Raw genomic sequence first — 16,711 nt, 5'->3', positions numbered from 1 at the left:
CCTGCTGAGCAGGGAGCCCGATGCGGGACTTGATCCTGGGACTCCAGGATCATGACCTGAGCCGAAGGCAGTCGCTTAACCACTGAGCCACCCAGGTGCCCCATATTTTGAGAGTCTTAAGTTTTGTCCGTTGTTAGTGCTGAGGAGATGCAGTTGTCCTCATGTCCATCTTTAGCAGAAGATGCTTGGGATTGTACCAAGGAGAGGCATTTATTAGTAGCTTAGTACTGGCCCCTTGCAAAGTGTTATTGAGTGATACCTCAGAGGATTTTGTCAGTTATTATTTATTATTATTATTATTAACCAAGAAATGATGAATATTTTACAGTTTGCAGTTGATAAGTTCATACCATGATGACAAATAAGTTTCAAAGAGAATGATCTGCCAAAAGTGGAATAAAAAAATCAGTGTGGGCAAAATAGAGTCATCTATTTAATACTGAAGTCATCTTCAGTATAAACATGACAAAAGAAGAAGAATGGATCAGAAAATCATAGTTATAAGCTGTAGAGGTATAAGCAGTATATCAAAAAGCTTTGGGACATTGAGAATTAGTAGGCTTAAAAAAAGCTTCAGAATATTGAAAATGATTTCTAGGTCAACTGTGTCTGCTTTTGATTTTTGCATTTAAAAATAGACCTGATCACTAACAAAATGAAAAATATGATTGGGAGGAAAGGCAAAATGTTAAGGTTTCTTAACATGTGGGAGAAAACATGGATGAGTCCCTGTCTTTAAGTGAAGAGTAATGATGCTAAAAGTTCTACCATTTGTGGTCTCTGTCTCCTAAGAGGATCAAATAAGAACAGGCTTGAGTCCCCCTCAGAACTTTAGTTTCAGATTAGAAAGAATCTCTTGACAGTGAAAGTGATTAAGCAGTGGAATAGAATACCAAATGTTGGGGAATCTCTTCTTGGAGAGTAGACTTGACAAGTCATCCCTGTTGCCCAGGGTTGGCAGTAAGGTATGCTGTTAGAATGTTTCTTCATGTGTATCATGTTGAGGTTTATTTTTCAGGTGTAAGTAGTTATGATTAAATGGAAAGCTTCCTTATTTAACCTATCTCAAGATCATTTAAAGTACTCTGTAGTATTTTTCCATTATATTTCACCTTCTTTGGTAGACTCACTGACCTATCATTTTGTCAGTTCAAACTGGAACAAGGTTAGAATAACAAAATTGATTCAAAGAGAGAAGCTAAGTGGTAGAAGTAATCTTCTGGAAACTAAAATACAAAATTGATAATTCAGTTTAGAGATTTTATGCTTTGGAGTTTCAGCTGTGTGCATATTCCCTGTCTTAAAAATCAGGCTGTGGTTATGTGTGTGTGTGTGTGTGTGTGTGTGTGTGTGTGTGTAACTCTATTATCATTCTTGCCAAACTGGTTTTACCTTCTCATTTACAAGCCTATTTCCTCTACTAGTCTGTTTTCCTTGACAGTATGGAAAGTTAGTGTCCCTTGGTCAAGAACAGTATTTCTCACGTGGTAGGTGTACATTAAATGTTGATTATACCAAAGGATAGTGTTCTGTTAAAAATCAGGCTGTGGTTGTGTGTGTGTGTGTGTGTGTGTGTGTGTGTGTAACTCTATTATCATTCTTGCCAAACTGTTTTTACCTTCTCATTTACAAGCCTATTTCCTCTACTAGTCTGTTTTCCTTGACAGTATGGAAAGTTAGTGTCCCTTGGTCAAGAACAGTATTTCTCACATGGTAGGTGTACATTAAATGTTGATTATACCAAAGGATAGTGTTCTGTTAATACCCAGGTCCTATAGGCATCTTTATTTGGGTTGCCATGTTTCTTTAAAGGCATATTTAGCTCCTCAACCAAATGTACTCAGATATTGACTCATTTTCTTTGTGCACGTTACTTTGGAGCTTCCATGTCATTATCTATCCTTAACCCAAAATTTAAAGTCCCAACTTAAAAGAATTGTATAAGGAGAATTGCATAAGGAGAAATGTTTTTCAAAGAAGAAAAACAACCATAAAGATTAAAGGTGGTTATCAGAGAAATGGAGAAGTGGAAAGCTAGCTAGGTTTTCTACTATGGCAATGTATGATTCTAAAATATAAATGCTGTATATAAAAAAAAGCTTACAAAAAATGAGTTTGATGGGACCTGCTTAGTTTGGATCATGATAAATGCAAAATAGTCTAGTAACAGTTTAAAGCCTCTAAATTTAAATGCTAAATGCAAAATATCTTTATTTAGAGGAGCAGATTGTTTAAAACATGTCCTGTGTACATTCATAATATACATGCGTATATAATATAAAAATACACACATTTTGTATAGGTATATACTGATATTCTATGTGCCTGTTATCTTTCCAATACAGATATGAGTATCATTGGGCAGATGGAACAAACATAAAGAAGCCTATTAAGTGCTCTGCGCCAAAGTATATTGATTACCTGATGACTTGGGTTCAGGACCAGTTGGATGATGAGACATTATTTCCATCAAAAATTGGTATAATTGTTTTGTATAATCAGAATCCATTACGATTTATCTAATTTTTTTTAAAGATTTTATTTATTTATTTGACAGGGAGAGACACAGCGAGAGAGAGAGCACAAGCAGGGGGAGTGGGAGAGGGAGAAGCAGGCTTCCCGCTGAGCAGGGAGCCCGATGCAGGGCTAGATCCCAGGACCCTGGGATCATGACCTGAGCCAAAGGCAGATGATTAGTGACTGAGCCACCCAGGCGCCCCTATGATTTATCTAATTTAATGTGTTTCTAGAGCTTATTGGCTCTCTATTCCAGGAACTATACTAAACTACCATACCTATCAAAATATTTCTAATCTTATACATTTAAAAGTGTTTTCTCTTTTTCACACTGAGTTTATCATGAACATTAAGTGAAAGCTCCCTGTAATTTTAAACAACGAGAAGATTAGTGTATCTTGAAAAGTAACAAAATTTAGCCTGTGTTATAGAAAAAAGGGACTGAATACTGGGTAGGCAGGGAGTATCATCTGCCACAGTCATATCCATTTCTTGTTTAGGGAAGGAGTTTGTATGACTTATCTCCAGGTTTACAGTGTATTTGTGGCAGAGAGGGAGTTTGAATTTATGACTACAGTGTGAATCTTACAGATTGAAATCAAGCTAGGTGAGAAGAAAACAAGATATGCGGGGTTAGCCTGTTATCTACTGAGTGACTTTTGCTTTTTTTATATTTGCTTTTAAGAAAATTATATTTTCTTTCAAGTGGAAATTGTTCACATCTAGATAATTCATATAATTTTACCCTCTCAAACTTCTTACAACTTGTGTTTTCTGAAAAAAATAAGAATTAGTTCTTCTATCAACAGACAACTTTTTGACTATATTGTATGCTTTTAGAGTTTGGAGGAATGGTGTGGAGGAGACCGCAATGGAAATAGTTGCTGTTATTATGGATTGTTTTAAACACATTTATTGAATGTTTTAACTACTTTGGAGCCTTTGTAATAAAAAGATCTGGTTTTCAGGACTGCATTACTTATATCTATCATAATCGTTTTGGTTAAGTGCTAGCACCTTTTATCTCCTGTAATACATTTTATATATATATTATATATATATATTTTATATAACCTTTTATTATGACTGGATTTCACATATATTTTATATTTTATAACCTTTTATTTTGACTGAATTTCAGGCTTTTAGAAAATTTGCAAGAATTATGCAAAGAATTCCTATGTATCCTTCTTCCAGATTTTTTTTTTCTTCTTCCAGATTTTTTAGTGGCTAACGTTTTGCCACATTTGTCTTCTCTCTCCTCCCCCCAACTTCATGTTTTCTTTTTCCTGAACTGCTTGAGAGTAAGTTGTATGTATGATGCCCCTTTATCCAAATGTGCTTCAGTGTATATTTTCTTAGAAAATCACAGTATAACTATCAAAATCAGGAATTTAACAATGATATAATACTATTGTTTAATTTACAGATTTTCTTCAGATTTTTCAAATGTTCCCAGTAATATCCTTTATAGTAAAAGAAAATCTTTGATTTCTGTTTTCATTCACTTGTCATGTTTCTGTAGCTTTTTTAGTATGGAATATGTATACTTCATTCTTTTTTGGTTCTTTATGACATTGATCTTTTCGAAGAGTATAAGCATACTAATTTATATAGTGTCCCTTCATTTTGGTTTGTCTTATGTTTCTTTGTGATCTATTTATATATAAATAGATCACTCTCTCTCTCTCTATATATATATACACACACACAATATACTATATACATAAATATGTAATATTTAAATATGTATGCATATATATATATATATTTAAGACTTTTTTTTTTAAAGTAATCTCTGCACCCAGCATGGGGCTTGAACTTAAAACCCCAACCCTCTACTGACTGAGCCAGCCAGGTGCCCCGTGACCTATAATATTTTAAAATGAGCAGTAGGCAGTGTGATAAGGCAATGTGATAACACTGAATCCAAATCTGGGTCATTTAGCCAGTTTGACAAAGGACATGGAATTTTGTATTTTTTCTAGTCTTGTATTTGTTTAATTCTGTAAAAGTGCTCTTACTCATAAAACAGCCTCATTGAGAGGGACTTCAGCTAATTTCAGAATAAATGTAGACCTGGAAGTGTTATGAAATAATTTGCATAGAGAAAACATAAAAATGTATTGCAGGCATTGTAAGCAACACTGAGCATGGTTAGTATTGTTTGTGTTCAGCAAATATTTATATTGAGACTTGATGTTAAGAAATCTGAGAATATGAGTATGAGTTTTAGCTTCATTACCATCTTAGGCATAAATTTATTTCATTTTAGTAAAGTGGTAGGTAAAAAGGCTTAAGGGGCTTGCTAATGTCTAGTTCTAATTCCATGGAAGTTTTAAAGTTTATTTTCATTCATGATATGTTGAGAACTTCCAGAAAGTACAGTGGGTATTATTAGTAATTCACAAATACTTCCTTTCAGCTTTGTCTTGTTAATTTATGTTGCCGTTTGTTGACAAACTCCTACTGCCTTGTTCTTGTCTCTTGTTAATAGAGGGCGTTGTTTATCTATTTATTAGGTGTCCCATTCCCGAAGAATTTCATGTCTGTGGCAAAAACTATACTCAAACGCCTCTTTAGGGTTTATGCTCACATTTATCACCAGCATTTCGACCCTGTGATCCAACTTCAGGAGGAAGCGCATCTCAATACATCTTTCAAGCACTTTATTTTTTTTGTCCAGGTAAGTTGAATTAGGAGGCCTTTTTTGCTCAGTAAAACCAGTTATCTGCAGAGTTCCAAGGTGAATCCTCCATCCATACTTTTAGGATAAAATTTGCCTTCTCTGTCTAGTCTTTATCCTCTTTTATACTTACCATGATGATAAGGCCTTTTGTTTCTGAATTCCATTCATCTCCAAATTGGTTGCATGCAAGTCTAAAATGGATCTTTGAGGTCTTGCTTTGAATTTGCTTCATTTAGCAGGCCATATGGAGGGACTGAGTTAGGAATCTGGCTAGTTTGGCAGGCCTGTAGATGAACTTGGTACCTTTAGCACATTAGCATTCCTCCTCATCATCTTAACCCTGAATTCCTGTCTACCCTAGATTTTTTTTTTTTTAAGCATATTCTGGCCTGGAAATGGACTTTGTATATAATACCTTTTTTTCTTCCTTTTAAAAACCATATTCTACTCATTATATCCAGAGAGGAAAAAAAAGGTCCCAAGGAATGTTGCTATTCCAGAGGTCCATTAGTGTTTTTTCTGACTCTGGTTGACCTCCTCTTCCTTCTCCCTTAGTTCTCAGAGGTGTAGACTAAGAGAAGTTGGATATTTTCATCCTGCTATAATATTTAGACCACTAATAGGCAGGAGTGAAAAAGAGGTGGAAATAGTTAAGCTGACCAGCTTTTTTTTGTTGTTGTTGGAGGTTGAGAGGGTAGATGATAGGCAGAGGTCCAAATCTTGAATCTGTGTAATTTTTTTATATCTGTGGGCATATACTTACAAATGCCCTCCCCTTACCCCATCTCCACTAAAGAAAAATGTGTCTATTTTCCCTCTATACCTACCTCTCATACTGAACACACACATTTTGTGTCTTAATTTCACCTATATAAACACATTTTAGGAGATCTTAACTTGCCAAAACTGTTGCTCCGAGCAGTTACTTCACCATGGTATCCCACCTACAGACACCCACAGAAACAAAGAAAATGTTATTTCAAAGTTTACTTCTGTGATTTGGTTTAGGCAGAACATGATTGCCAATGTTCAGGTTTTAGTGATTTAGGATTGGGTTAGTTTTATCTTACTGTATGATTTTTCCTTTTTTTTTTAAAGATTTTTATTTATTTGAGAAAGAGATAGAGCATGAGCAGGGGGAGAGGCAGAGGGAGAGGGGAGGCAGACTCCCTACTGAGTGCGGATCCTGTCTCATCTTGGGGCTCGATCCCAGGACCCCGAGATCATGACCTGAGCTGAAGTCAGACTCCCAACCAGCTGAGCCACCCATGCATCCCTGTATGATCTTCTCTTAAGGTACAACGTTATCTCTCAACTCCTAGCAAATAGTAGGGGATTGATAAATACAGCATTTACCACATCTGAGCCTTTTTATATCTTAAGACACTGTGACCTTCTTAAAGGTGGGTCCATTAATTATACAATCACCCCTTGACTGAGCAAGAGGGGCCTCTGCCCTGGGCCTCACTATTTAGACAACCCTATTCTGGCACTTCTCTAGCTGTACTCCCTACAGTGTAAGGGACCCACAGGGCAAAGAATTGTACCTCCCAGATCCCACTGGTTTGTGCTTAGGTACCTGACACTTCAGAATTTCCTTTCCACATCGTCCCAGTTGTATTTCCAGTGTCTGCATGGATCTTATCCTTGGGTCCATTCTTTCAAGGGAAGGTCATATCTCTGATATATGTACCTCTAGATCTAGGCTAGGGGGTAGTCAGATGGCAGCAGTTTGTGAGGGTGTCTGGCCATGGCCTATATAAACCAGCCAGGTGTCACACTCCTGCAAGTGAGGCCCCTTGAAGTGCAGGGTGGAGCTGGGGGTTTGGAAGATCAGGGAAATTTGCTGAGGGTCAGGGACAGGCTCTCCTCATGTTACTACTTCCCAGTGTAGAATACTGAGGAATTTTGAGAATTCTAAATTTGATTCTGTTTTCGTGCTCACTGTGAAGGCACATTTGTCAAGGTGGGGAAATAGAACATGTTTTATATTTAACAGTGTATTAGCTTAATGTAAAATTTAATAGTAATAGTCATATATATATCCATTTGTGTTCTTAGTCCAGATCCCACAAATCTTAGGGGTAGGTTTGCTCTTAATGCCCCTAATGCTTCTCCCCAGTATTTACTATAGTGGTTGGCATATGATCATGTTAATAAATGACCGAAAATGAGAGCTCAGAATGCCCCACTATGGCAGAAGATCAGAAGTATAGACAGTCGATATTTATTAGCCTTACAATTTTATAGTTTTGGGGAAATCTATTCAGAACTGAACTTCAGAATGACAGGGGTGGAATTTTAAAGAAGCAAAAATTAAATCCAGGCTTCCTAATTTGTTTCTTATAGGACTTTACACGTTACTCACCTTATTCTCATACCCCATTTCATGATAGTTTGCAGGTGTTAACTCTTTCACTCTTCTTATAATGCTGAAATTTGCCTGAGATGCTAGATTTTTTGGTCCCCATTTGGCTGACTATATATAAATGATACTCAGGTTATTCCCTTTTAACAAGAAGCAGCACTCCCACTTACTGTTATGCCAGGGATTACATGAAGTGGTTAACACACAGTATCACATTTAGTCCCCACAGTAATTTTATGAGGTAGGGGGATTTACTCTAATATTATAATAGACATGTACAACATAATATCCAAAGTGCTTAAGTGATTTGTCTAAGGAAGACAGAGCTAGGGAAGAGAAAAACATTGTATTGAAAAAAAGATTAGACTTTTATTTACTTTGAAAGCTAATTTCCAACAAATGTTAATAGAAATCTGCTTTGGAATGAGATGTAAATAATACGTCTTTACTATTTTTTCCTGTCTTTATCATGCATAGGAATTCAACCTTATTGATAGAAGAGAACTTGCACCACTCCAAGAACTGATTGAAAAACTCACCTCAAAGGACAGATAAAAGGATGAAGAGCTGTGCAAGTTGTTCCTCAAATGAAGTGTGTGGAGTGTATATGGATTTTGTTGTGTTTTATTTTTATCTTGATCGTTTTTGTCCTAGGTTTGGGGTGCCTGTTTGGGTTAGTTTTTCTTTATTCTGAATAAATGAAACCATATTCTATTGCTAGAGGAAGCCAAGAACCATTCTCTATATATTTGATAGGGGTAAATTTTGTCTTAGTGGCATACAGTTTTTTTTTTTTTTTTTTTGGTTTGATTACTTGCAAAATTTTTGATAATACTGTGTGTTGAAAGAAAATGCTTACTTGATTGGACTGCTGATGGATGGGGGTTCTGTGTTGTTGTGGCCAATTTTTGAACTCCCCAAAAGACTTACGTTTTTAAGTGCCTTTGGCAGGCTTACTTCTGAGGTGCAGAGCACAGACATAGAACTGAACAGGGCTTGAAATATTAGGAATACTACCCAGGGCACTTACTGATGCATGTTTTAAAATATCTATGATAAAAGCCATAGTTTACCTAAATTGGTGATCTCTAGCTTTTACTACATTGAAGAAATATAATTTGTAAACGTGTGCATGTAGAACATAAAAAATTAGTATTTTTGATATTGGTGGTAATTCTGTTCAACAAATGCTTAAAGTTCTACAAGCAGGTCTTTTTCCATCTCTTGATATCTGTGATACTGAAACTTGAGGATGTTGACGTGTAATACCTGTTGCATTTTAGCTTCTTTCTACATGTTAACTGCACTGTGGGTGTGAAAATCAGGTTATATATAGGTTTGCCAACTTCAGAGGTGATGCTGAACTGTGAGGTTTCTTAGCAATTGCCAAATGAGCCATAAGTCTACAGAATTCCCTTCTACTTTGAAGAGGAGGGGATGGATAGGAGTGTGTGTTTGGTTGGGAGGGTTAATTTGTATGGGGAGCTATAGATGGGATTAAGTATGGTGAGTCAAGTTCAAAAAGTCTTGTCTTAAAATCCTTGAATAGAGTGGCATGAAGATTTTAATTTCTTGTAAACAAAGTCTTAGAGACTTCCTTTTAGGAATCAACTTCCATGAGAAGTTAAAAATAAATTATTAATTTTAGGGTAGACATTAAACATGGAATTTAAGGACTATTTGGGGAAATTGATCATGCTCCAGCATTCCCATTCAGTGAATGGAGCTGGTGTTTGCCTGTCATTTTAAAATGATACAGTACCTTCTTTGCTTATGATAGGCCCAATTTGAAGCATTCTGACTTCTAATTTTTCCACTGTGAAAGGAAATCTTTTTCTTTTCAGTGATACCAGACAATGAAAGTGCTAATTCAGTAGTATTAACTTTTGCATTTTATTTGTCATGACTGTCTAGTGAATTATTCCCGTGAGTAAAAAGTTCAGAAACTTAGTTTTTAAAATAATGTTAGCATTTTTTACTTCAGTTTTATTCTCAAGAAATATCTTTTTCAGACTTCCAGTTTTAATTTTGTCATTTCTAGTAAATCTCTTTCCTTCAGTTACCTATATATAACTCTTCCTTCAGTTTGAAATACACACCTTTTTCCTTGTAGAGTAGACATCTTGTTCTGAAATTATATAGACTAAAAATGGTCACGAGGAAAGAATCTTATGAAATCAGTTTGTTTTGCCATAACAAGGAGAGCAGTGATACAATTTAATTCCATTGCAATTATCACTAGGAACTGCCTTTTTCTCCATTTCATTTCTAACAATCATTCTCCAAGTACCAATAGTAGAAGTAACAGGAGAGCCTGGCAGAGGCAAATATATTGGACACGTATTGGTAATGTGTATGAGAACAAGCTGATTTCCTTAAAACAAATCTTTTATTATCCAGATAGGTAATATCAGCCACTATGGTTGATTCAAAAATAAAATTTGGTGTCCAATAATTTTGAGTCCTATTTATTTATGAAAATGAAGCACGTGGTTTTTCAAGTAGTCTTCCATACTGAATTTGACTTTATATCAACCCAGTAACAAAGGGGTTGCAATAGCCAAGTGTAGAGAATAGTGAAAAATTGTTCTTGCTCTTTTTAAGCCTTACACAGTAGTACACTGTAAAAGCGGAAAAAATGTTTCTATAAATTAATGTTTAGTAGTAGGCCCTACTTTCCTACTGTATGTAGATAGAGGAGTTTGTTGTCACTGTGTCAGAATCTCAGGTGCCTGCTTCTGAGTATTCCTTTCAACAGAGGTATTATTAGGAAGTAAGGAGATGTGTAAGTGTATATATGGTAACAAAGTAGAGAAGTTCTCCCAGGGAGAGGCCTGGAACTGTACATGGTGTTACATGGCTATAGGTAAGGAAACACTCACCAGAGCATGTGAGAAATAACTGATTTATCAAAACATTGATTAGTTCCCATGAGCATTAGTAAGATGCCCTTTATAGAATAAGGATCAAATCTTGGTTTTACAGCAGAGTTTGCTTATAATTGTGTATTAGATTCTTTCCAGATCTCTTAATTTATAAATAAGCAAGATAATGATTTTCCCCCTTGCTCTTTATACAGAGACATAAAGCAAAAGTTGGTTTTCTCATCCACTAATAAAAGCATAAAATATAAAATAGTAAGTTAACATAGTATTGTCACAGTGCTTTGGTTAAATTTGAAATGAAGCAAGTTTTAGGAATGATTTTAAATGATGGAGTAATGGTGGTGGAGAGAAATTAATAACAGAGTGAAAATCTTGTACTAAGCAGTAGATGGTGCTACTGGATTTCATTTGCTGACTTGATTATTTTGTTTCCCATAAAAATCATGGCATTAGACTGCATTAAAACAGTAGCACGTGTTAGTTTAGCTGGAAGAGGCTTTGGTGGTCAGTTTACTTTGAATTGAAAGATTTTAGATTGCTCTTTCTCCGTTCGTCATTTGTAAATTCTAAAGGGTCAGCATAAAATGTATTAGGTGGGAGAAGACAGGTTTAGTGTATAATATATCTCAGATTGAGTTACTGCCTGGCTTATCAGGAAAGATAAAACACTACAATCTCTTATCTTCAGGAAATACAGATGGTGTGGATATTTATATTTTACATGTAATCACCAAACTCCATTTTATGTATTAGCATTTTCCTTGCTTACGGGAAAATAGCAAAATGACATTTCTTTTATACCTTTATGTACACCCTCTCTGAGAGAGGTTTTGATAACCACTGAAATGGTAAAATATGTGAGATACAATTATTAAGTTGTAGGGCTTTCTTTTAAAATAAGTATGTCATACCTTAAACATCCAAATGAGAGTTGATCTTCAGAGTGGTTCCTGGGGGAGCACTGCTCTTACCAGCTATGTTTTGAAGCTGTAATGTTTTTGGAACATTTTTAGAGATGCCTTGAGAATTGGTTTATGACTATGCAAGAAAATTTATTTCATCATTTTAGTTGCACTGAAAACTTTTGGCAGCTTAATATGACCTATCTATCTCAGCCACCAAACCAACTCTACTTTGCTGGTTTCTTAGGACTAAACCATTAGGGAAGTTCAAAAGACTGCCATAGGTTCTAAATTTGCAGGAGAGAACATTTTGAGCATTGGTAGCATCATTTAATAAAGGAATAGTTTCTTGATGTCACTACTTTGAAGTAGTATCATTTGGATGTATAGGTTTTATTTAATTTTTAAAAATTTAGTTTAATTACCTTACAGCTAAATATACTAATTAAAAAAAATCAAAGTTTATCTCTTGTTTTCTACTTTTGTTTCTTTCCCTGATAACTTTTGAATTTTATCTCAACTACTGTAGGATAGTTTTGATTGAAGGGATAGTAAGAAAAAATGGATCCAATGTTTAAGATAGAAGTAGCTTAAGGTAACAACAGCCTTTACTTTTTAAACATATTTTCACTCAAATGAACAAAAGAATTTAAAGCCTGCAGAACATTGTACAAAGAAATTGGAATAAATTTTATATAATAATGATGCTGAATTTTAAGCCTGCATATCACAGATAAAATATTTAAAATTGTATAATCATTTCATACATTGTTTATAACTTTAAAATTTTGAATGTCTTTTTAAAAGTTGTGGGACCAGAAGTATATTTGTAATTTGAAAATGTGACTGCATACCAAGGGGAAAACTGATTTTGAAACTTAATCTGAAATTCTAAAGAACAGACCTAATTTTTAGAAACGCTATTCTGGATCTGTACTTTAAGAACAACTCCTAAAATAACAAATAGTAGAGTTTTGTCATAATGTTAAGATTCACCCATAGGAATTACTGTTTTTTAGTATCAGTGTAATGGTGTATGAGATTAATATTTAGAGGTAAAGATATGTCAAGATTTAATGGAAAAGTTTAAGATACAGCAATTCTGACTGTAAACAATTTGAATTTTTAAGATGTTTCTAATGAGTTAATCATAGAGAATAATTTATTTTAAAGGTATAATACTGTGTTCCACGTCTTCCATTTATAGCTGAACTGGTACTTAAATTTTGACAAAAGAGAGAAAATACAGATTAAAATACTGAATAATCTCAGTTTTGCAAGTATGATGCAAGTTCTTTTTCTGCATGTAATGCTGTGCAATAGAAAATTTTAGATTACAATTCTCAAAGATACTGAAATCACTGGCCTTTTTTGATTCTATGTTTGTCATCTCCTTTTCCTTAAGTTACTTCTTACGCTGTTGACTTACCACCTCCCAACCTCCCCATCGCACTAAGAAAACAAAGTAGGTTGATTGTGTGGGTCCTCCTTGTTAGTGATTCTGAGGTACTTTCTATCAATACATTGACAGAAGTGTTGGAAGGTGCAACATATATAAGCATTTTTGGTTTGTTTGGTTGACAGCTTCATTTAAATTGTGTCACTAAACCCGAGATTATTAGTGATTTAAAATTTCTGTTAATATTTAATTTTTCTTCTGTGTATTAAATTCTTATGTTGGTGTTTTGCACATGTTTTCATTTTTATTTTGTTCTGAAATACTTGTGCAGTTTGTAAAATAGATTAGTGCATTTTCATGTTAAGAACATGTTTCTCCTTAAATTGTTCTGCAGAGATAACTATTTTTAGGGGAAATAGTTTTTTACAGCCACTAGATTGTATTTGTTATTTTTGTACATGCATAACTAAGGTGGTAAGGGCCCTAATCCTGTGGGGAACACTTAACTTTGTTCTATTTGAAATTTTCCTATACATTATTACTTAAAATTATCAAAGAACTGTCATGAAATCTAGTTGAGAGATAATACAATAAACATGACAAGACTTAAAAGTTGGATAGAGATCATTTCTGAGGACAAAAGCTGAATACTGCCAGTGCCATATAATGGAAGCATAGTGGCAGCATTCACACAGTGTAAATAATGCAGAGAATGCAAAAGACAGGGATCCTGCTCTCGTGGAGATACACCGTTTTTCTCTATTTTAAGTAGCTGGATGGGGAAAAATGGTCTAAAATATGAAATGCAACATGAACACTATATTGAAAACTGTGCCAAGATTACTCAAATTCTAGTCATTACTGATCAAAGTTTAACTGCTTCATCATTTCATTTTAAAAGGGGATACTGAATGTCAGAAAATCTGTCATACGTTTAATTGAGAGATGTAAATAATGTATACAGACTTGTATGTGATGGGACGGGAAATATTTAAATTCTAGGTTTTTTTTTTTAAAGGAAGAAACTGAATGTTTATTTAAAAAATTAATAAATAGTTATGTTTGGCCATGAATACTGACTGCATTACTGATTATTTTGGCTGTAGATGTTCTCACATTAAACACATTCCTAGGGAAATACTGAAAGTATGGAATATGTTGGACATTTAAAATTTGTTAGGCATTATTTTAAAGATTCATTTATTTTAGAGAGAGTGCACATGCATGCGTGCATGTGAGTTGGAGGATGGGCAGAGAGAGAGAGACTCTTGAAGCAGACTCCCTGCTGAACGTGGAGCCCAGCATGGGGCTCCATCCCACAACCCATGAGATCATGACCTGAGCTGAAACAAAGAGCCAGATACTTAACCGACTGAGCCACCCAGGTGTCCCTGTTAGGCATTATTTTTAATAAGGTTCACAACCACCCCAGAGGTTAGTATCTCATTGTCTTACATACTAGAAAACTGAAGCTCAGGAATTGTATAAATCCCTGATTAGGACTAGGATTTAAAAACCCATATAGGCTTGACCTTGAAGCCAATGCTTGTGTTTGTTTTCTTTAAACATTCTACTGCCGTGAGAACAGTTAGCAAAATAATTATTTGTTGGTCTTTCTATCAAGCTTTTATCTAATATTTTGGTTTCATTATAGGCCATTAAAGAATATTAATAAGCAGTATTGGAGGATCTTCATTTTGCCCTGATACCTAAATTCCAAAAGGAACTGTATATTTTAGAGTATTCTCAGAGTGTCATTATTTAGAGATATTTATGTTTAGAGGCATTTGTGTTTGGACAATCAGGTCCACACTCGCCCAGCGTCACTAATTGGTATTGTAGAAAAGATTAGGAGTAGAAATACTAGTCCATGCTGATTTGATTTGTGCCTGCATACTTTAAATAAAAACACCTTATTATTTTGCACATACAGTATCTACAAAGCATCCGTGTATAAAGAAATACATACCCATGTAAAAATTAACTATATTTTGGTAATTAGGTTCATTTGCCTCTATTGTACTAAATTTAAATAATTAATTCTTCATTATGTAATATTATTTGGATTGATGAATTTTGGTATCAAGTTCTAAATATTCCTTTAAGCAACCATGTTTAATGTTATACTCCTGTTTTAAACAGCTTAATGAGTACAATGTCACATTTTCTTGATGACCTAAGTTTACAAGCATGCAGTGTAATACAGGTTCCTTTGATAAGGAGCTATATAGGACTGATGGCTCCCTGCTATGCCCTTCTAGCTTATTTTGCTATTGCACTTCAGATTTGCTGGAAGCGCCTGACTCCCCACTCTTGCTTTTATGATGCCTTCTGCATTCATGTATTTCTAGGCAATAATGAAGGTTGCAAGGAGTATATTATAACCAAGCTTATTAAGCCAATAAATATCATTTTACAGAAGTTGTTGGGTTTGTGTGTACAAATGCATGGGCTGTAACCACTACTTATCAGTGTTCAGGGACTCTTTTTTTTTTTTTTTTTTTGCCTTTGTTCTCATTTTCTGAGTTGGTTTAGAGTTTTCTTAATAAACCTCTATGTCAAGATCCTGTCCTTAGTTATACCAGCATTCCCACAGAAGAAAAGGAATTCCCAGATTGAAGTAGTTGTAAAATTTCTGACAAGAAACGGTGAAGATGGTAGCATGCTCCTGACTGGCTGGGTGTTCTGATACCCTGTCTTTTATCTGCAATTCCAAAATCTGAAAAGCTTGGAAAACAAAGTATTTTCCTGAATTTAGTGCAAACTTAACCTGTTCTGAAGTTAATAGTTTTTATCCCACCTAATGTGAAATCTGTGTTTCACTGCAAATTATCTGTGTATTTAACACCTCTGCAGGAGGGTAAGGGATGGTTATATGTACTACACGATTCTAAATTTAAAATCCAAGAATTTTTGCATTCTGAAACATCTGGCTGCAAAAGCGTTTCAGATAAGGGGTTGTGGATAAAAATCAAGGAATTTTTTTTCAAGATTTTATTTTATTATTTTTATTTTTTTTAAAGATTTTACTTATTTATTTGACAGAGAAGGAGAGAGAGAGCACACAAGCAGAGGCAGAGGGAGAAGGAGACTCCCCACTGAGCAGGGAGCCTGATGCGGGACTCGATCCCAGGACCCTGGGATCATGACCTGAGCCGAAGGCAGATGCTTAACGACTGAGCCACCCAGGCGCCCCAAGATTTTATTTTAGAGAGAGAGTAAGAGAAGGAGGAACAGAGGAGGAAAGAATCTCAAGCAGACTCTGGGCCAAGCCCGGAGCCCAACACAGGGCTTGATCTCACAACCCTGAGATCAGGGCCCTGAGATCACGACCTGAGCTGAAACCAAGAGTCACTTAACTGACTGAGCCACCGAGGCGCCCCAAAAATCAAGGAGATTTTAAAAGTGCTTTTCTCTTATCTCTAACTTGTATTATCCAAAGGTTATTTAGGAAAATGGTAAATTATGCTGAACCTGATGCCAGGAAAGCTGGGTTTCTCTCATTCCCCCATCGACTTCATATTTTTAAGGAACACTTTCAAGCTTTGAGGAACTCAAGTTCTCACAGCCAGAATCTGGCAGAGCTGGAATTTGAAACCAGTTTTTTAATTTTCCACTGCTTAAACCTCTCAATCTCGGCATTATACTACTTTTCTTTTGTGGCAACCACACGGGTATTCCTGTTCCTCAAACCTACACATCTTTATCAGTTCCATATGGAATTTCTTCCTTTTCTTCTACTTTCCTCCTGTTTGAAGGTCTCATTCACCCTGCCTTACTCCTCTCTCTCTACTGCCAATATCTTTACCATTTCATGGGTTTTCTAAGCTTGGGTGTGGAATATCAACACCCCGTGGCTTCCCTGGCTTCCTTGCCATCCCTGATGACAAGCGTTCAGGCTTTTTCATTTCAAGGATCCTGCTACTAATCACTAGGGGGATAAACAAAAGT

At 35.3% G+C, this 16,711-nt stretch overlaps 1 protein-coding gene across 1 annotated transcript in view; it reads left to right on the top strand.

Annotated features, from left to right (window-relative positions):
- Positions 1–13,834, top strand: part of MOB1B (MOB kinase activator 1B) — a 61,428-nt gene extending 47,594 nt beyond the window's left edge. The window contains exons 4-6 of the mRNA XM_028100729.2: positions 2,346–2,479; positions 5,040–5,203; positions 8,052–13,834. Coding sequence (XP_027956530.1) covers positions 2,346–2,479; positions 5,040–5,203; positions 8,052–8,129 — 376 coding nt within the window. The 3' untranslated portion in view covers positions 8,130–13,834. The remainder of the gene's footprint in view (positions 1–2,345; positions 2,480–5,039; positions 5,204–8,051) is intronic.
- The last annotated feature ends 2,877 nt before the right edge of the window (positions 13,835–16,711 follow it).

Source organism: Eumetopias jubatus, unplaced genomic scaffold (assembly GCF_037043125.1).
Source record: "Eumetopias jubatus isolate StellerSeaLion01/CBP00866 unplaced genomic scaffold, mEumJub1_p1.0 scaffold_2, whole genome shotgun sequence".
NCBI lineage: Eukaryota > Metazoa > Chordata > Mammalia > Carnivora > Otariidae > Eumetopias > Eumetopias jubatus.
Note: the sequence above shows the minus strand (reverse complement) of the source record. Positions and strands in the feature narration are given on the sequence as shown.